Here is a 20259-nt window from a genome sequence, read left to right as displayed (position 1 = left end):
TATCCACTATGAGTTAACAAGATTCCTATCTATAAGTCTTCTGAAACTTGATCTTGAGTCTTGATTGGTTCTTCACGCAGACTCTGATCTGAACCTTGATGCTTGCTAGTTGTAGGTGTTAGTTCATTCTTATAAGGCTTCTTATTATCAAAACAAGAAGTGCAATGCTCATGAATTCAACCAAGTCTTGAGCAGTCCACATCTTTTCACTTCTTCTATATTTTGGATTCACTTATTTTTTCTTTTCTTTTATTCAGAATTGAGACTTCTTCTTTTGGTCATCATGAACCTTGTGCCTCGAAGTAAAACCTACTCAGACACCAAAACAAACAAACAAACAAAAATTTTCTGCCCCAGTTTTTATTAGGAAAATTCCGCGAGTTATTTGTAACAAAACTCTATACTGCTTCATTATTGAAAGCAATAAAAGGTCGAGAATGGTTTATCCTGAAAAGATCATGATTTTTGTTTTGGATGTTGTTCCTTTATTTTCAAAAAGATGCCTCAACTAAGAATTGGTGTACCTTATGTTGGGAGAATACTATGAGGGAATGGTGTACCCTATATTAACAATTATATCAGGGAGTGGTGCACCCCGCATTTAAGATCAGATCAACTAGGGATTGGTGTACCCTATGTTGGAAAACACAGCTAGGGTTTGGTGTACCTTATACTGGTATGGAGACTAGGGAGTGGGGACCCCATTTCCAAAATATCATCAACTAGGGAGTGGAGACCCTAATGTTGAAAAGGAGACTAGGGATTGGAGACCCTATGTCTCTAATAAAATCAACTAGGGAGTGGAGATCCTATGTCTAAACTAAAATCAACTAGGGAGTGAAGACCCTAAGTTGAAAATAGAGACTAGGGAGTGGAGACCCTATGTATAAACAAAATCAACTAGGGAGTGGAGACCATATATTGGAAAATAAGACTAGGGAGTGGAGACCCTATGTCTAAAAACAATCAATTAGAGAGTGAATATCCTATGTTGAAAAAGCAACTTGGAAATGGAGACTCTATGTCTAAAATAAAATCAACTAGGGTGTGGAGACCCTATGTTGGAAAAGTGACTAGGGAGTGGAGACCCTATGTCTAAAATAAAATCAACTAGGGAGTGGATACCCTATGTTGGAAATGTAGACGAGGGAGTGGAGACCCTATGTCTAAAATAAAATCAACTAGGGAGTGGAGACCCTATGTCCAAAATAAAATTAACTAGGGAGTGAATACCCTATGTTGGAAAAGCGACTAGGGAGTGGAGACCCTATGTCTAAAATAAAATCAATTAGGGAGTGGAGACCCTATGTTGGAAAAACGACTAGGGAGTGGAGACCCTATGTTGGAAAAGGAGACTATGGAGCCCAGACCCTATATCTAAAATAAAATCAACTAGGGAGTGGAGACCATATGTTAGAAAAGCGACTAGGGAGTGAAGACCCTATGTCTAAAATAAAATCAACTAGGGAGTGAAGACCTTATGTTGGAAAAGTGACAAGGGAGTGGAGACCCTATGTTGGAAAAGAGACTAGGGAGTAGAAATCATATGTCTAAAATAAAATCAACTATGGAGTGAAGACCCTATGTTGGAAATGTGACTAGGGAGTGGAGACCCTATGTCTAAAATAAAATCAACTAAGGAGTGGAGACCCCATGTTAGAAAAATGACTAGGGAGTGGAGCCCTATGTCTAAAGTAAAATCAATTAGGGAGTGAAGACCTTATGTTGGAAAAGCATACTAGGGAGTGGAGACCCTATGTCTAAAATAAAATTAACTAGGGAGTAAAAATCTTATGCTACCATGATTTTGAACTTTTTTTTATATATTAAGAGAATGATTAAAATGCGAGAAAGAATTTAGAGAAGACATCCCTTTTGGAGTTGTTGCTGATGTAGAGCTATTTTAGTCTCCGCGTGGTTTCTTTTGGTTGCACCTGCTTCTTGCGAGGTTGCTTTGGATTGCACCTGTTTCCTGTTTTTTGTTTTTACAAAAAACAATTGTTAGTTTGAACGGTGGTTGGTTTTGCGGCCTTGAGTGTTTCAGTCACTTGATCTTGGCCGGCTTCTTTGATGATAATTTCACTTGCAACTGGTTATTTCCTGAATACCGATTGCACTTCTGGCCCTAGAGAACCTTTGACTTTTCCAAAACTTTTCCCTGGTGGTTGGTCGCGTGGGACTTAACCCTTTTCAACTTTATTTTGCCTTTGTGGGCATTTTCCTTCTGACTTCTTTCTTCAAATTTTATATTCAGAGCATTGAGGTACCTTGGTTTTTCAAACCTTGCCAAAGATGGTTATCCATGTGGGACTCAACCTTTTCAATTTAATTTTTCCCTTATAGGCACTTTAATTTGACTTTCTCCTGCCAAGAGTTTTCGATCTCGAAGCATCGGCCACTATGGCCAGTCGGGGTCGACTTGATGCCCCTGCCGAGGTTGGGTGCCTTGTTTGAATATTAGCTTGTATCAAACAAGAACCCTATAAATCAGTCTTGCCATCACTTCTTTGCCATAGTTTTGGAACAAAGTTAGACTGAAAGGGATTTAAAGAAAAACAAGCAATAGAATGGAAAATGAATTTAAACAAGAGGTATCCCTTTTGGGAAAAGGAAAGAAGGACTTATCTGGAGTACATGAGGACTTCAATGAATACGATATGCCTTTTGGACTGGATGCTTGATATGTGTAAACCGTCCGACTCTCAAAAATTCATCACAACTTTTGCCTCGAAATCGAGAAAACTTGCCCAAGATTGTGTCGATGCTAATGGCTGTGAGAATCCTCTTTTCCATCATTGGCGCCCTTTGCGGGTTTTCACTAACTGGCCTCTCTCAATTCTATTCTCAACATCGCCTTATAGTGCTATTTACGAGTTTTTACTAACAAGACTCTCTCATTTTAAGTCTTTACTCACCATCGCTTTACAGTGCCCATGAGGGTTTTTACCAATAAGACTCTCTCATTTTGGTTTCTCTCACTTTGTTGTATCAGATCCAAGTAATTGTATCCTTCAATTCTTGTTCATTCTCACCGATTGATCGAAATAACTTGAAAAGGATTAGTGTAAAAAAAATTTGGATTGAATTACAACTTTGGAACCTTTTAGGCGAAACCATCACCGAACCATTGTAACATTTGCCCCAATTTTAACTTTGGGGGAATGTGGATTTTTGTTTTGGTGTGACTAAACCCCAGAGGGAGGCTGCCTACGTATCCTTTCGGAATCAAGCCGAATGTAGTTCAATTAACATGAATTATTTTGATTTTTGTTTTCTTTTCTTTTTCTTCTGTTTTTCTCTTCTTTCTTTTTTTTTTCCTTTTTTCTTCTTCTTTGTTTTGATTTTCTTCTCTTTTTTCTTTCTTGTTTTTTTTAATAACATCTTTTGGTTCCAAAGAGGGTAATCAAAGAAAGGTAACCGGCTCAAAAAGGTTAGCAAATGGTTGATAGTGCTTGGATAGCGAGAATGAAAGTCGTCCAATCAGAGAACATTAATACTACATAGAGGGTCAAGCATAGTACATTTTGACTGTATCTACGTTGATAGTTGTTCCAGTGACATTTCCTTCGATGCTTCCCAGGTACAATGCTCTCTTTTGGAAGTACTCTCATTACAATGTATGGACCTTTCCAATTTAGAGCCAATTTTCCTTTAGCTTCTTCATGACGTGGGAGGATACATCTCAGAATGAGTTGTCCTATTTCTAATTTCCTGGGCCGCACTTTCTTGTTGTAGACACGGGCTATTCTTTGTTGGTACAACTACCCGTGGCAAACTACGGCCAATCGTTTTTCATCAATCAATGTCATTTGTTCAATCGGTTCTTGACCAAATCTCTATCCTTAATCTCGGCTTTAACAATGATCCGAAGAGAGAGAATTTCAACTTCTTCCGATTTCATTCGGACTTAGCTTAGATCTACTGTTCCAATTCTTTGTTTATTTTCTCACAAACCTTATCTTCAACACATTCTACTTTTTGATTCATTATTTCGAGGTTTTACAACATTTTAGGATCTGGGCATGAAGTCGGCATGCATGTCATGTTATTAAAATCTGCATTAATAGAACTGAAAAAGAGAATAATAAAGGTGATAAGATTAAGAAAAGAGACATTCGTTAACGATGAAATATTAATTTCATTTACTTGAAACTTTTGTTTTAAGATAGAAGGGTTTACATTAGAAAGCAAAGTAGTGAAGCAAAACATCCGGATTACACCCTGAAATAATTCGGACGCAGAAAAGATAGCAGGACTGGCTACCAAGACTCCCATCTGACATAGAACCTTTTAGGTTTGGTGCCCGTTTTTAGGTTTCTCTTATGTTGCGGCAATGGCTATTGTGGCTTTCAATGCTGAATCATCAATACTTCAACTGCTCTTTTGAGGGCCCAACAGTCTTTCGTATCATGTCACACTGCTCCAGAGTGGTATTCACATCTAGCATCAGCTTGGTGCGAGGGGGACTCGGGGTTTGGCTGGTTTGGGGCCACTGGCTGCAACAGACCTAGCCCGATTAGCTTTTGAAACAAACTTGAATATGATTCACCAATAGGGGTTAACTGATTCCTTTTGAGGGGCTCTCTTAGGCGAGAATTGTATTGGGGAACATTTGGTTGGGGATTATATTGAGCTTGGTAGGGACGGGCATTTCTGGGATGTGGAGCTCGATTTTGTGTATAATGTTTGTGGTCGCGTGTCAGGTTACGCGTTCATCACTACATAGGGAGGCGGTGCCACGGCATAAGCAGAATCTTGATGGGGGTTATAGTGTTGTGGGACCTTAGAAAGCATATATGATTGGTTGAATGCCCTGTGGGCCCTCTTCGAGCTCGAAGCCATCATGGCTCCATCTTCTCTCCAGTTTCTATTTAACAAACCCCCGAACCATTTGGAACGGACTGTGATGTGGTCTTAAAGGCAGATTGACTCAAGATTCAGCCCGTTTTCAAACCATTTTCGACCATCTCCCCTATTTTGATAGCCTCCACGAATGGTTTACCCATAGCGGATATCATATTGTGAAAGTAGTCTGCCTCTCGGGCCTGTAGGAAGACCCTAACCATTTCTGCTTCGTCCATTGGAGAATTTATCCTGGCGGCTTGCTCGCGCCATTTGACAGCATACCCAAGGAAACTTTCCGCGATTTTCTTTTTCAAAATGGACAAAGAGTTCTCTTTTTGGATTTTTTCACTCTTGCTTTCTTTTTTTCTCTCTTTTTTTTGGTTATTTTTTGCTCTTTGTTTTTCTTTGTTATTTTTGTCACTCCTTTCTTTCTTTTTCTTTCTTCTCTATTTTTTTCACTCGGTATATTTAATGGCTATGATCGAATCAGATGGGGATTGCCTATCTATCATGACGCCGCATAAATCAGATCATTATGTAGTTCAGGAATAAAGTACATAAGCTAGTCCTTTTTTTATTATTGTTTCTTTGGAATTTTTTGAAAAGAAGACTTCTTAAAGGAGAAAGAAAATACCTTTTGTATTTTTTTATTTTTTTTTTTGAATATTTGGGAGAAAGACTTCTAAAGAAGGAAAAAACATATTTTTTGATTTTTATTTGATTTTTTTTTTCGAATGAAAGAATTCTAAAAGGAAAGAAAATATTTTTTGTTTTAAAATTTTTTAGTTGGGATTTTCTATGGAAAGACTTCTAAAGAAGGAATTAAAGAAAAATATTTTTAGATTTTTGGAAATTGGGGGCCAGAACCGATGAGGTTGTCCTACGTATCTCATATCCGGTGAGAATCAGATCCGCGTAGTTCAGTCAGTTTTGACACAAAATAAAAACATGCTTTTTGAAGATATTGACTCATTGTTTTTTTTTTCCAAAATTTCAGCAGAGTTTCGGGACTTTTCCAAATACTGGGGTTTTTCAGAATTGGGTAAATTTCTCTCTCCTACCTCACTCTTGGTTTTTCCTTGATTTTAATTTCCCTATTCTAGAAGTCGATCAACATGCTAGCTAAAATAAATAAATGCACAAATAGCACGTAGGATGCATCAGGATGACCTTTTATTTTGGGTACACCTGTCCTAGACGGACCCAACTCTTGTGTTTAGTCCCCAAAGTCAAATGCATGTGATGCAAACAAACGTTCCTACTAGGGATCTAGCATGAGGTTATGTTATTCTAAGTTTAAAATCCTGGGGAAAGTGTTTTAGACCTGGCTTACCCAAGCGAACAGCTCGAGCCGAGATGGGGGCAACGTACCGGGAGCATGAAAGTATATCCGGCCTAGTTACCGATCCAGCCTCGTTCTATTTGGTATGACCTCTAACAGAAAATTGGGCCACACGTACGTGTACACCATAGTTTCAGAAGACTTAGAAGGGAGGCGTGAGAAGACAGTTTATATAGTTTAAATAATATCAAAGCGGTAAATGGGCGGCAATTAGCACATTAGGTCCAAATATCAACAATCAAGAAAGCCAAGTATAGATCACATTACAAACTCGAATTCTGAACCCTGAACTAGAGATTCTGGGTTCGATCCCCAGCAGAGTAGCCACAGCTGTCACACCTTTTTTTTCCGAGGAATAGGCTAGTTTTTCCAATTAAAGTGACATTATTCGAAATGGAATTATTTATTTAAATAGAGTCGCCACTTGGAATATTTGTTATGGTGTCCCAAGTCACCGTTTTATTTTAAAATCCCAAATCAAGGAAATTCACTTTTATTTATGGTCTACGAACACAGAAGATCGGGTAAGAAATTCTGTTAACCCGGGAGAAGGTGTGAGGCACTCCCGAGTTCTGTGGTTTTAGCACGGTCGCTCTTAATCATACCTGGCTTAATTTTTAATTATATGTTTTAGAATCTATGTGTGTTTTACCTTTCACCGCTTTTAAATTACTTGATTATGGCATTATGGAATTATCTTAAAACGAACCACATGTGTGTGAATCTGTTTTATTTAGTGCGCTAAAAATCATGTCACGCGTTTGTGTACATAATTAATAACACTTTGTTATTATTAGGATTGTTTCGCCCAAGGTTGCGCGAACGCATACCTTGATTTTAATTTTTAAAATCATAACTATGGCACGCGAATGTGTACATAATCACGATAATTTATTTATTAATACGCGCCTAAAGCATACTAGCGATTATTAAGAATTATTTTTTTCTAAACTAATTTTGAGATTATTGTGAGGTCATGAATTATGGAATTATTGTGGAAGATGTGTATTACTTAGCTATCTAAAATACAAGTCATTAATGGGCTAAAAGGTATTTTGGAGTTATCAGCAGCTATGGATCAAACGGCGAGCTAGTTAATGAGTCAAATTCAAGCCCAATACAACCTGTTCCACTTATTGGTTCAAATCAGCCTAAACTCAATACCCATTTAAAATTCAAAAGCCCAGGACCCACTTCGATTTTGTAAGACTCAATACTGGCCCATAAATATGACATTGAATCTTCATTCCCTAATTTTAATAAAATCCTATTCAACAGATCCATTTAACAAATCACTTGAAACATACGAATGAACTCTAAGCCACAATTGTTATACTAAATTGCAGTTGCAAAGCTAACAAGAGAAAATGAAAATTAGCATAACGTCACAACAATTCTCAAACTAAGAACGAATCACCACATAACCATATAAACAATGCACCAGTAATATAAGCTCAGCAACATTAAACATCAAGCCATACACGAAATTGAGATCTAAAGTAGAAATGGACCTTGAGTGAAGCAATTTCAGACTTGCAATATATAGAGATCCTTTATAAAAGTTGGAATAATAGCTACTACAACACATGATAGATCCGCGATGGAAGACCTCGTCGGAACCACGAACGAAACCTCGTCGTGAACTCAAACCCGACTCAACCCAATTGCACGTTGCTTTGAGGAAGAACTACGATGGTTTTAATGGGTTTTTCGCTGCATTTTCCAGGTGGGTTTTTAGAGAAAAAGGATTATTTTGGATGGTGTTTCGCTGGTGGTTGTATAGCTAAAGCAATAGCGACGAACTAGTGAAATTACAGCTGTTTCGGGGTGGTTCTGGGATTATTTTTTGGTGGATTTAGACTGATTTTCAGAGTTGGTTTGGAGGTATTTTTGAGGTCGTTTTGGTGGTTGAATTGTTGGAATTTTTCATGCCTGCTCGTACAGGAAGAAGAGGAGTGAGCTGCGTTTTTGTCCTCTTTTTTCAGATCTGTTTTCTTCCCACTTTTGTACTCTCGTTTCTCTCGTGCTCTCCCCCCTCTTTGTACCTAAAGATCTAGGTCTTATGTGGGGGAATCTTTTTTGTGGGTAATCGGGAATGGCATAAAAAAATGGTGGGATTAATTGGTGAGCAAGCCATTCATGAGCAGGTGTAAAGTTTATTATTAAAAAAAGAATCTTTGTAGCTTGGTCATTTCTAATTGGCTCTTATTTTCTGTTTCATTTTTAATTTATTTTTCTTTTTAAGACAAATAAAGAAAAATACAAGGATAAAATATTAGCTAAAGTACCTCTTAAAAGAGAACATATTTTTTTTGAGTTTTTCTTTTCTTTTGCAAATGAAACACAACTAATATCTAAAAAAAAGTGACTCTTTTTGTTGGTTTTTAATTTTCTCAAATAAAACATATAAAAAGGTGAATAAAAAGCTAAAATATCAAGATTAAACTCAAAAACTATTTAAATAACAAAAAGTGGATATGGTAAAAATAATTAGGTGCTCACAGTAGTAATTTAGTTAATAAAAATCACAATCATTTCTTCACACTCACTTGTGCCTTAAATTTATAAATAGTTTAGATTGGACAATAGTTGATCATAAATCCTTGTGGGACGATATTTTTCCATCACTTTATTACTTGTCAGCCGGGTATACTGGCGTGTGCATTTGGACCCAACACCCTATTTTTGAATTTTCAGACAAACGCCAATTAGAAAAGAATTGGAAATCTCTTTGTGTCCTATTAGATATACATTAGAGCAAGTTTTACTTGTTCTTTTTTGTATCTTCCTAATAAGGTGTCTATGAGGTGCTCTATTGTCTTAATTAACTTGTAATTAATTACTTCTACAATGCCGTGACAGATTTGAAGTATGTACATTTGCGTTGTAGCGACAGATTTGAAGTATGTACATTTGCGTTGTAGTGACAGATTATTTAAAAATGTTCTTTTGGAGAAAGATTTAGCAGTGAGAAAAAAACTTTAAGGGGTCAAGCCAACTAGTACGTAAATGTAGATTTCTAAAGCAGTTCTAATTTTGATCTTGACATGAGAATTTTTCTCATGAATCTTCGAGTCCTAGCGACATTTTGGAAGATATAATTAAGTAAATAAAATATATTTTTTATAATTGTTTAAGTTTGTAGACGATATGGTCATACACTTTAACATAGTATAGATTATGTTTGGTCCAAGGAAAAAGAAAAAATTAAAAGAATCCAACCTATCCAACTACTATGTACAAATTTACTTCATGGCACGGCCAAAAAAAGAAAAAAAGAGTATTTTCTGTGTTTAAAAACATGGTTCGAAAATTTTCTGAATTTTAAATAAGCAACGGAAAAAGACGGTAGAATATAAAGTTAAGGAGTAATTTTGCAGCCGGCCGACTTGGAATTTAATTAATAGATTTTGAGACGTGAGAATCTGATACTGTACTTGACTTTGTATAACCAAGTCCACAATGTTTATACAAATTTCATTGTGTTTTCCGCCAAATGGCACCACAATTAGTCGATTAATGACTACTTCAACATTGGGAATATCCAGTCATATTTAATAACTCATCATAATTTGTTTTCCACTGCTGAACTGTGAAATCTACATTATATCTCCCTATTTTCCCACTTTTTGCTAGTAGCATGCATAACCAAATGAACCAAAATCTCACTTTTGCTTTGCTCTTCATTTCATTCGTTCTTATCCTTGACACAACCAAATGTGATGAAGATGAAACATTGGCTAAAGATGCATTACTCAAGTTTATCGCAGAGCTTTCTAACAATAATAGTACATTAATTCTTGGAACTAATTCAGGTTGGAACTCAACATCTGATCCTTGCGAGGACAATTGGCTTGGTGTTACATGTAATTCAAAGACAGTTTCTGTTGAAAAAATCATTCTTGATGGTTACAATTTCACTGGAACTTTTGATGCCAACACAATATGTAACGTGGAGTCTATTGCGGACACCCTTTTTTTCCTTAGTCTGAAAAACGACTTACTTCAGGGGGAAAACATGGATAGCATAGACAAGTGCAAACATCTAACACACCTTTTTCTTGGTGGAAACCGATTCTCGGGTAGCCTTTCACAATCATTTTCAAGATTGAATAACTTGAAAAAGCTTGATATATCCAACAATGAATTGTCAGGGATTCTGCCTGATTTATCCAGGATATCAGGTTTGATGGAATTCAAGGCTCAAAATAACCAGCTATCAGGGGAAATACCTGAATTTGATTTCTCTAATTTTGTTGCTTTTAATGTGTCCTTTAACAATTTCAGTGGATTGATTCCGCCTGAGGGTGATCAATTCCCCATTAGTAGCTACATTGATAATCCTCTGCTATGTGGTGCACCGTTGGCAACAAAATGCTCATCGTTGCCCGAAGAGGCAGACTCAGGTGATAACAAGCCTAAGAGAAGCTTGTCAAGAGATGAGATTCTCATGTTTTCAGGTTATATTCTAATTGGCCTGGCTCTGGTTCTTGTTATCCTACTATGCGTCTACAGAAAAAGGAAACAGAAGCAAAAGAAAAAGGAGTTGAGTCTCGAGGCGATGAAAAAGGTGGCTGCATTTGATCATGATAGTGACATGATTACTATTACATCAATGGATCAATCTAAGAAAGGCGCGAGCAATTCAGGTTTCTCATCAGCTGCAATTTCTTCTGATGAAAGCAACACCGCAGTTTCACAGTCACTCGTGGTTCTTACGAGTCCAGAAGTGAATAATGGATTGAGATTTGAGAATTTGCTTAAGGCTCCAGCTGAGTTACTTGGAAGAGGGAAACATGGTAGTGTTTATAAAGTGATGTGTGATAATCCAAAGATGACTTTGGCTGTAAAGAGGATAAAGGATTGGTCAATATCTGGTAGTGAGTTCAAGAAAAGAATGCAGAAACTTGACCAAATCAGGCATCCAAATGTTCTGCCTGCTGTTGCCTTTTATTCTTCTAGACAAGAGAAGCTTCTTGTCTATGAATATCAAAATAATGGTAGTCTTCTTCAACATCTACAAGGTAAGTTTCGTTCAGTTACTTTTCACAAGTAAAGATATGCAATTCACTCCATTCTTATGTTCATGGAATTGTATGAGTTAATTTTACGTTAGGTCACTGAACTTTTTAACTTTTTCCATTATAACAGTAAAGTCACAATATTAACTTTACCCGTTATAACAACAAAGTTACGAAACTTTTCCATTATAACTGTAAATCACATGACCATTTTTTATCTCATTAAGTAACTAAAAACTTTATCCACTACATCAGTAAAGTTTATTTTATCCGGTATGACAACAAAACTTCAAGGTGGCTTTACTGTTATAGTGCATAAAGTTACTTTAATTTGACAAAAAAGTTTTGTAACTTTACTGTTATAGCGGACAAAGTTCAATGATAAATTAACCATTAAATTGTGCGGACCATCTCATCTAAACACGTAAACTATATGGTCACCTGATCGGAAATTCTTTTGATAGTGGGCAATGTCGAGACTGAATCTGCTCTAATATCATATTGAATTGTGTGATGACGTTGTTCATCTAAAAACATAATATGTTATAGAGACTTTTATTTACTTAGTTATATTTTTAATAGTGTATAAATCTGCTTATCAGGAATCCAGACAGGCCAAACATTTCATTGGAGCAGCAGACTTTCTATAGCTGCAGGTGTAGCCGATGCTTTAGCTTTCATGCATCAGGAGCTTCAACATGACGGAATTCCTCATGGAAACTTAAAATCATCCAACATTTTGTTGAACAAGAACATGGAACCACGCATCAGTGAATATGGTCTTATGAGCAGTACTGAAATTAGTACTATACAAAACCAGACTCAATTTGCAAGCAGTTCCAATGTCTTCCCTATAACCGACGAAAATGCAGAACCACTGTTTAAAGCAGACATTTATGCATTTGGGGTAATTCTTTTGGAGTTGCTAACAGGGAAAGTGCAAAACAATGGACTAGAACTTGCAAGTTGGGTTGTTTCTGTACTAAGAGAAGAATGGACAGTTGAAGTGTTTGATAGAACATTGATACAAGAAGTTGCTAGTGAAGAGAGGATGGTTAATTTGTTACAAGTTGCTGTAAAATGTGTGAACCATTCTCCTGAGGCTAGGCCTAGTATAAACCAAGTTGCTCTGATGATTACTACTATACGAGACGAGGATGATAGGTCCATCGACGTTTCTGCAAGTACTAGTACCATCATCTAATCAATCTTAATACTAGTACTTTCCTGGATTCGACTTAACTATTTTTTAACTTGAGGATGAATTACTTTAGACGTTCAACGTCATGTATGGTACATTCTCCTACTTGTAGCAATGTCTTACTTATCTTGATTTAAACCTGTGATAGTTTGTAGTTGGAATATTACTACTACCTTCTATTTCTTGTATTCATCCTTGCTAATCTCAGTCATTTTGAACCAAAAATTCCACTTTGAACCTAAAGATTCCAGTGACAAGTAAAGAGTGGGATTAGTTTTTTAGTAGAGTTAAACTACAAGATTTGAACGAGTGGTAACGCTTGTTGCACCACGGACAGAAGCAATTTCTGGTTAGGTGGCGTACTTTATTTTGATTATCTTCATTTGATGTAATAATGAAGCTTCAAATTTGCTTACAACAATATTTGTTATTGTATTTAAGCTTTGGATTATTGGTCGCATGTGCAACCTTATGGCTAGTCTTCTTCTCCTGAGTTTAGGTTCTATGCACTGACCGGACGTCTATTTTATATGTACAGGGATTAACTTGTATTTTCTTTGTATGACAACTAGCTCTTTTTTCAATAACTGTGAACAGGTTTGACTAACGACTCAACACTGTGCGAAACCAGTAAATCACATTCACATAATATGTAATTCCAATTCAAGAATGAAATCAGCTAACAAATTCTATATTTGTAAAAGAAAAAAGGAAACTGAACGTTCTACATTGTCTTATAGCAGGTTAGTAACTTTGACAAGAATACTCACTTCCTGATGGTCGCGGTATAGAATTTACAATTTTCTATCTGATCTTTGAAGCGGTAGGATGAAAATGGAACCACTTCTCTGCACCAATTTGCTTAATGAGGAAAATCTTCACTGTTGTCTCTGCAAGAGAGCAGCCTTTGTTTCTAATAAGGGACAGGCTACTACTCAGAGCCCAAAATCCGATCCCTTTGAGATATCCTCAGAAATTTTCTCTACAGATGAAACGCTGATCATAAGTTTTGCTACCGTTGCAAGTGCTGTGGTGAACTCTCATGAGGGGAGGTTACTGAAGCCGAAGTACACAGTCCGTTGTTGAAATGCATTGACTGCATAGTCCACCTGGAAATGTCCCAACTGAGACTTGAATCTAAGGCCATATCCAAGCCCAACTCCAGTTCCTGGTTTGCCATGCCTAAGAGCGGGATTCCCTGAAATGCTCAAATGTTAGAGAAAATATGTTGAGACAGACGAATGACAAAGTGAGCCGAAAGCATGTTCATTATGTATACATTTATCTATTGGCTTAACTTCTGAGAGGTTCTTGAACATGATAAACAACAAAGCAATCTTATTATCACATTGATGAGGTAAAGGAAGTAGTTACAACTAGGTTGTATACTTGCAGCACTTAAGAGAGATCCGAACATATGCATGTTTTTAGTTAACCTATAAAGCATAGCTAGAGCAGTCAGGGATTTTAAGATTACACATCCTATATTATTGAACTTCTCCTTTTCGAAAGAATTTGCTTTTACTATCTTGCTAGGAGACACTGAAGGACTCTAACCTCATTTTTTTATGGCTAAAAACAACTGAATTAACAAGCTCCACATCCCTCAGAAATGATTTAGCAAAACAAACTAGTGTTACTCCAATACATTTTTCAGCAAATATTCTCATCATCTTGTTGATGAGGATTGTCTTCATGCACTTATCCTAAATATCTTATGAGAGTATATGTGGATCTACATTTTCACAGTGAAACCTAAAGTGTGGACTTAGATCTCGAAAGCAGTAGTTAACAATAACCAGAACATCATTAAGCTTAAATTCCTTATGTCATAAACTAAACCATTAACAGCTTTATTGGAAACAAAAGGTTGAAACCTTTACAACAAGTAATATACTCAATACTGGCCCAATAGAAGTAAGGCAGATGAAGAGCATGAGACAAACAAGTTAAAAAGAAGCAAAGCAAAAGACACAGAAAATTATAATTTGCGCAGAGTCTAGGGAAGGGCTTCACCCCAAGATGGTGTAATGTAGGCAGTCTATCTTGATGCAAGCATCAGTGGTTGATTCCACGACTCAAACCAGTGACATATAGGTCACATAGAGACAACTTAACCGTTGCTCCAATGCTCCCCTTCATGAGTAACAATAGAAAAAATAATTTCCCATACCAATTATTTGGAGTTTCATATTTATTGGCAGCCCCCATTCCATAACCCCCCCCCCCCCCAAACAAAAAAAAAGGAACCTAACCCAAGCAACATAAGAAAACACAGAGAGACTATACAACTAAGCAAACAGACATTCTCAAACATTTCCAAAAGGAGTAATCGACGGGAAGATTTTTCTAAAATTCTCACACATGTTTTTCTAAATTTCAACAGTAGTCAGTAACATAAAGCAAACCTTCTGCATAATATAAGAATTACTAAGTCACTAACCAGGCACATGACGACCTGAGCCCAAATCAGATCCACAATCCAAGAAGACTGCACCATCAAGCATCGGGTTCTGGATACAAAGCACTGTGTGTGAGACTCCACACAATATAAAATTTAATAGGTCCAAATGGATGCAAAGAGGATTTAATGAGGGCAGTATACGAGACGAGTACAGACTAATTTCATAGACAATGCAAGTGCAGATAAGAGGAGACAATAGCAAGAAAAGGTTTAAAAAACAGATTTCTTAATAGCTTAGAAACAATCCTTTCTCAGTCTTAGTTTAACATATGTTTATTATCATTCTCAAAAAAGGAAAAAACTTTTCCCAGTCTTAGTAGAAGAGTTTGATACTGGAACTTTAAGCTAGGAAATTTCATTTGTGGGACAAGGCTAACCTTTTAACTGTTACAAAAACTATCATTTCTTGCAATTAATATTTTCCTCTTTTTTCTTGAACAGTCAATTCTTACAACTAATCTTTGTTAATAAAATTATTTTCTTCAAATTAGAAAAAAAGGTTCTTTTGACTTTATAGCGCTGTCATTTGATGATTTATCTTACAATAGAATTTTCTTACTTAATGAGAGGACATTCCTTCAATGTCAAATTCTTCAATTAAGACAGGACATCATTGCCAATAAAAAGACATGCATTCCCCTTAACACCTGTTTCATACTAAGTGTAATAGATTTTTAACAAAACCAAAATAAGCGAATCCATTTGTCAAGTCTGTGCTGCACAGTTACTCTTTTTTTTCCTGAATGTCATTTGCAATTAACAAGATTTCCTCCATCTTTTTGCATCATTAAGGAAGTTAGAAGACTAGAATGATAAAAGAACATATTTTTTGCAAAATGTGCAGCCAAATGACCCTTACGAGCAAAGATTCAGTAATTTACAAATAAAAACATACCAAAGGAAACGTCAGTTCATTGTTAGCAACCAGACAAGATCTAGCACAACCAACAGCTCCTTCACCATACCCTCGGACACTGCCAAGCCCGCCGATTGCAAAAGATTGATAAGGAGCTATATCCCCCACGATAGAACCACCTGTGAGGCTGTCAAGAGAAAAATGTATGACTTTGGGATATGGAAAGATGCATTCTAAAAGGAAAACAAGAAAATAAAACTATATAGGATACGGACATTGTTTAACAGCAAGGCTTAGAACTTTTTAGAGATACATTCTGCAAGACTAATATCAACATGAATGTATCCGGAAAATCTCCCAACTTGTTGAAAAGACCCATACACTATTTGACCATAAGTGTGTGCGCAATCGGACTACAATCGTAACTTATACACCTTGGTCCCTTTTCAGTCATGTGAACCCAATTGCCCAATTGTTTCAATTTCACTTCACTGGCACATATGCCCAACAAAACATGTATTCAAGAAATCAATTTCTACTCCTGATACTGAAAAAATGGCTTCATTGCCACTAGCTTGTGGTGACGTATGCTGTCAAAAGACACCAGTGGCCAGCCGCTCCTCTATAGAGACAAGGCTGGAGTCATTTGACAACAAAGTTTAATCTGCTCTACTTTTTACTTTGGCATAGACCATTACTGAGTCAATAGATTTTTGCAGCTTCATTGAAACGCAAACTTGTGGGAGATGGCTGTTCGCAGGAGGATCAATGTCTTGCTTAGTTTCTGTAGTTCCATAATTCTAGGAAGAAGGGAGAGCTTTTCTCTCTGAAATTTAAAACTAGTAAATCTAAATAAACAATTAAAGATATATTTCGTAAATCTGACTAATGAAGATATATTTATTAAGAACAAACAAATAAGTAAAAGCAGAAGTCCCAGTTCTTAAACTACTGCTTTACATTGAATTTGAAGAGGCAGAGTCGAGTTTAAAACTCAATATTTTATAAGTTCGAAAAGGAAAGTAGATTTAAAAGCTCAATATTTTCTATTAGTTCCAACTCCAGTTCCCATGTGTTTATGTGTTTCTTTAATACACATAGATCTTGATTTCTCCAATGCTCAAGTCGTATTTCAAACATCTTTCGCCTTTGACTTCCTCACACTGTTTTCCTGATGCTTTGATCATTAGTTCATTCCTTCCTACATGTTTCCTCTTGAGCTTCTCATGTTAATATTTGTCCATTCCTGAGTAACTTACCAATAAATCATCAGACACTTGAAAACACTGAATGCTAACTTTCCCTATTTTATCTATGTCGTTCTCGTGGCAGTTGGATGCTTATTTATCTTTACTTCATTTGTATATCTCTTTATCAGGAACTTCATTATTATACCTTTGTTCGACTAATAAATATCGTACTGGTTAACCTTGGTTTTGAAACCAACTGGTGCAAAATTGATAATCTTCAATTGTCCTAAATAAAAATGTCGCTCACCTTGTCAAGAGAAAAGCTGGCCCAAGCTTTAGTCCCCTTGACGCAGCAAACTTGAAACGGTTGAAGATCAGCCACTTGGAAAGAATAGGAATCCCTTGTTCTATTTGCAGGCTAAACTGGACAAGCGGGCACATGTTTTAGAAAGCATATAGAACATTGCATGCACTGTAATATCAAACTCGAATATAAATTGAGAATATTTGCACCATTTTTTGTATAGAAAGTGACTTACTTGAGTAAAACTACGATCATTTGCTTTTGCATATCGAGACTCTTGTTTAACTACTACCATACTATCATGATAGCCACCACTGAAAAACAAGCATTTGACAGTATACGCTGAGTCAGAACTGAATTAAATGAAGTTAAGAATCAGTAATAGCTTAAGCTACCTGCAAGTCACCGGAAACCCATGAAGATCTCTGTTAATTGAGCGACCCTCATCGCTTACAGGACGAATATGCTGCATGAGAAATAACATTTATGGTTTCTCAAACAACACAAAGCTTAGTGCATTAATCTTGAAATAAAATAACGTGTCTATAGAGCTCCATTAAGTGCTACGAGTCACAATTACCTCAAATTTTACACTTGTCTTGCTGCTCCAGTTGGAACTTGCAGGCTCGCTCAAATCTAAGCCAGCAGAGAAGCGACATAAGTTAACTCCACCACTTCCAGAGCGAGAGAAGTTGTCAACTGGTAAGCCATGGACCCCAATCTCAGGAGAAACAGAATGCTGGATAACAAGTATAGTTCGGATTAAAGTCCAAAATGCGTCAGATTCTCCATACAAAACAAATAAGTTGTTTTAAAGCCTGCTATCGAGCTGATACTAAAAATCGGTTAAACTGGTTCTAATTTCAAACAAACGTGCCTCCGAGGCAGATCGGTTACACAGAAGAGTTATTATTTTCACGTCAATACTGTCCTCTTTTGTAACTGTTTTAACATTGGTAATTACATTCTAAGAACATTGGGAGGGGTAATAGCTCATTTTTAACATACTTACGCCCACGTATTTAATTTGAATTCCAATCAACTGAATTTCACAGCCCCTTCAAGGACCAGATTATTTCAAAATTCTAAATATTTAGTCTACTCTTCTTTGACCAAAAAAATAATACGTAATACAACAATAACTACAATTGCACCTCTGTTCCAAACAAAAAATAATACAGTATGTAATAAATAAATGAAACAAGATAAAATACTATTTGAGATAGAATTTATTTATTAGCAAAATGATAATAACTAGCCCGGAAAAAAGAGTAGCAAACCTGAATGATAAAAGACTGTTGAGGAAGCCATTCTGGTCTTGGCTTCCGGTAAGTTATTAAGATATTGGAATCATAGAGTCCTTTATCCCACAAAACATCTAGCTTCTCGCTCTTGCCAAATAAATTTGGGTGTTTTATGCAAAGACTGGCAGAATAAAAAGAAAAGGATTGTCAATCAAAGCCAGAAAAAAACACTGCTTAAACACAAAACCCTCAACCCTTCATCCTTGAAAACCCCACCAAAAATTTATAACCAAAACAAAAAGAAGCTTAATGTTTCAGAACAATATTACCTGCCAATTACTAATTCAAGAGGGCTGCCGGAATTCCTGTTTGACAGAGATAGAACAGCAATATTAAGAAAGAAACAAAGAGTGAAGAACTGATGAAAACAAAACCAATTGGGAAGAAGTTCTTTAATATGTAACAACCTGAAAGGTTGGAGCATCAAAGCAGCACATAATTTATGTGTAAAATCCACATTGACATCTATTTTAGCTGCAAGAAAAGACCAACTAATTCAAGAAAGATATACAAAAATCAAATCTTTATATTATAAAGCACAAAAAAGAACTATCAGCACCCAATATGGACAACCAAAAACACAGTATAGCACAATTCAAAATAAATCAATCTTTTTTTTTGCGAGAAATGTATGCAAAAAAGTAAGTTTCAACCTTTGCAATCATAAAGCACAAAAAAAACTACAGGTACCCATTATTGGCACCCAAAAAAAGCACTTAATAGAATACAAAGTTTAGAGAGTTATGAGATAATAAATTTGGGTTTTATTTGCGAAATGTAGGGGGGAAAGCTTATTTCCAATACATAAAGCACAAACCAAAACTATAGGTACCCAAAAAACACTTCATAAAACACAAAATTTCAGAGGTTATGAGATAAATTCAAGAAAAGTATATAAAAATTCAATCTTCACAATTTTAAGCGCACAGACCAAAAGTATCAGCACCCGAAAACACAGTTGCGTAGCACAATTCAAGAGAAAATTGTCATTCTTTAGTAAGAGAATGTAAGGGAAAACAAATCAATCTTCGCAATCATAAAGCACAAACTAAAACTATAGGTACCCATTATTAAAAAGACTTCATACAACACAAAATTTCAAAGAGTTAATAAACATGGGTTTTATTAGAGAAATGGGAGAGAAAAAGACTCTACCTTTTCCAGCATGAATGCTTTTCTGAGCACCCATTAGTCCATTAGTGAGTTGAGTTTCCCACCATTCAAGAATTGATTGAAACTTGTGAGTACTAAATAAGTCTTGTTGTATTGAGTGGCTCTATGTTTTTTGTGTTCAGTTTCTTTGTAATATAAAATATAAAGGAATATAAAGAAAAGAGAAGAAGAGGGAAAATGGGAAATGGGAATCGGGGAGCTGTCAAGTTATCTCTTGCTTTCTGGATTGGCTTACGCCACTATGCCTGCCCTTCCCTCTCTGCACGTGGTCTGCAGTTCGGCCTTTCAATTTGAAGTTTCGACACCCTATATCTTTTAGCAAAAGCACTACATTAATACAAGTGACGTAACCACAAAAAACCAAATCTATCTATATAAAATAAAAGAAGCAAAAGCACTATATTAAGATAAGTGTTATAACCACAAAAGATTAAATGACAATGTTAAGACAAAATAAATTACCTTCTAACTAATTTATTTTTTGAATTTTAAATTTTGAATTAATTGGTTACACTATTTGAATTAATAAATATAGATATCTTATAATTAGTTATAATAA

General features: G+C 36.0%; 2 protein-coding genes across 2 annotated transcripts; one reads left to right on the top strand and one right to left on the bottom strand.

Annotated features, from left to right (window-relative positions):
- Positions 1-9785: 9785 nt before the first annotated feature.
- Positions 9786-12772, top strand: LOC107815769 (putative leucine-rich repeat receptor-like protein kinase At1g68400). Its single transcript, XM_016641398.2, has 2 exons — positions 9786-11211; positions 11811-12772. Exons 1-2 carry the CDS (start codon positions 9828-9830, stop codon positions 12410-12412), a joined length of 1986 nt encoding a protein of 661 aa, XP_016496884.2. The 5' UTR covers positions 9786-9827; the 3' UTR covers positions 12413-12772.
- A 257-nt stretch (positions 12773-13029) lies between these two features.
- On the bottom strand, positions 13030-20008 carry LOC107815770 (outer envelope protein 39, chloroplastic-like). Its single transcript, XM_016641399.2, has 11 exons — positions 19683-20008; positions 18935-19001; positions 18797-18832; positions 18504-18648; positions 17804-17962; positions 17619-17689; positions 17459-17537; positions 17227-17342; positions 15769-15916; positions 14853-14922; positions 13030-13607 (listed from the first exon to the last, which is right to left on the bottom strand). The coding sequence occupies exons 1-11, from the start codon at positions 19714-19716 to the stop codon at positions 13450-13452; spliced, it is 1083 nt and encodes a 360-aa protein (XP_016496885.1). The 5' UTR covers positions 19717-20008; the 3' UTR covers positions 13030-13449.
- Positions 20009-20259: the final 251 nt, after the last annotated feature.

This window comes from Nicotiana tabacum, chromosome 9, assembly GCF_000715075.1.
Source record: "Nicotiana tabacum cultivar K326 chromosome 9, ASM71507v2, whole genome shotgun sequence".
Classification (NCBI taxonomy): Eukaryota; Viridiplantae; Streptophyta; class Magnoliopsida; order Solanales; family Solanaceae; genus Nicotiana; species Nicotiana tabacum.
Note: the sequence above shows the minus strand (reverse complement) of the source record. Positions and strands in the feature narration are given on the sequence as shown.

Coding starts and splice junctions, on each gene's coding strand:
- LOC107815769 (XM_016641398.2), top strand. CDS start 9,828: ATGCATAACCAAATGAACCAAAATCTCACTTTTGCTTTGCTCTTCATT. Junction 11,212..11,810: donor TCTTCTTCAACATCTACAAG/GTAAGTTTCGTT, acceptor TCTGCTTATCAG/GAATCCAGACAGGCCAAACA.
- LOC107815770 (XM_016641399.2), bottom strand. CDS start 19,716: ATGGGTGCTCAGAAAAGCATTCATGCTGGAAAAG. Junction 18,649..18,796: donor CTTGAATTAGTAATTGGCAG/GTAATATTGTTC, acceptor TTATTCTGCCAG/TCTTTGCATAAAACACCCAA. Junction 17,343..17,458: donor ATGATCGTAGTTTTACTCAA/GTAAGTCACTTT, acceptor CCGCTTGTCCAG/TTTAGCCTGCAAATAGAACA.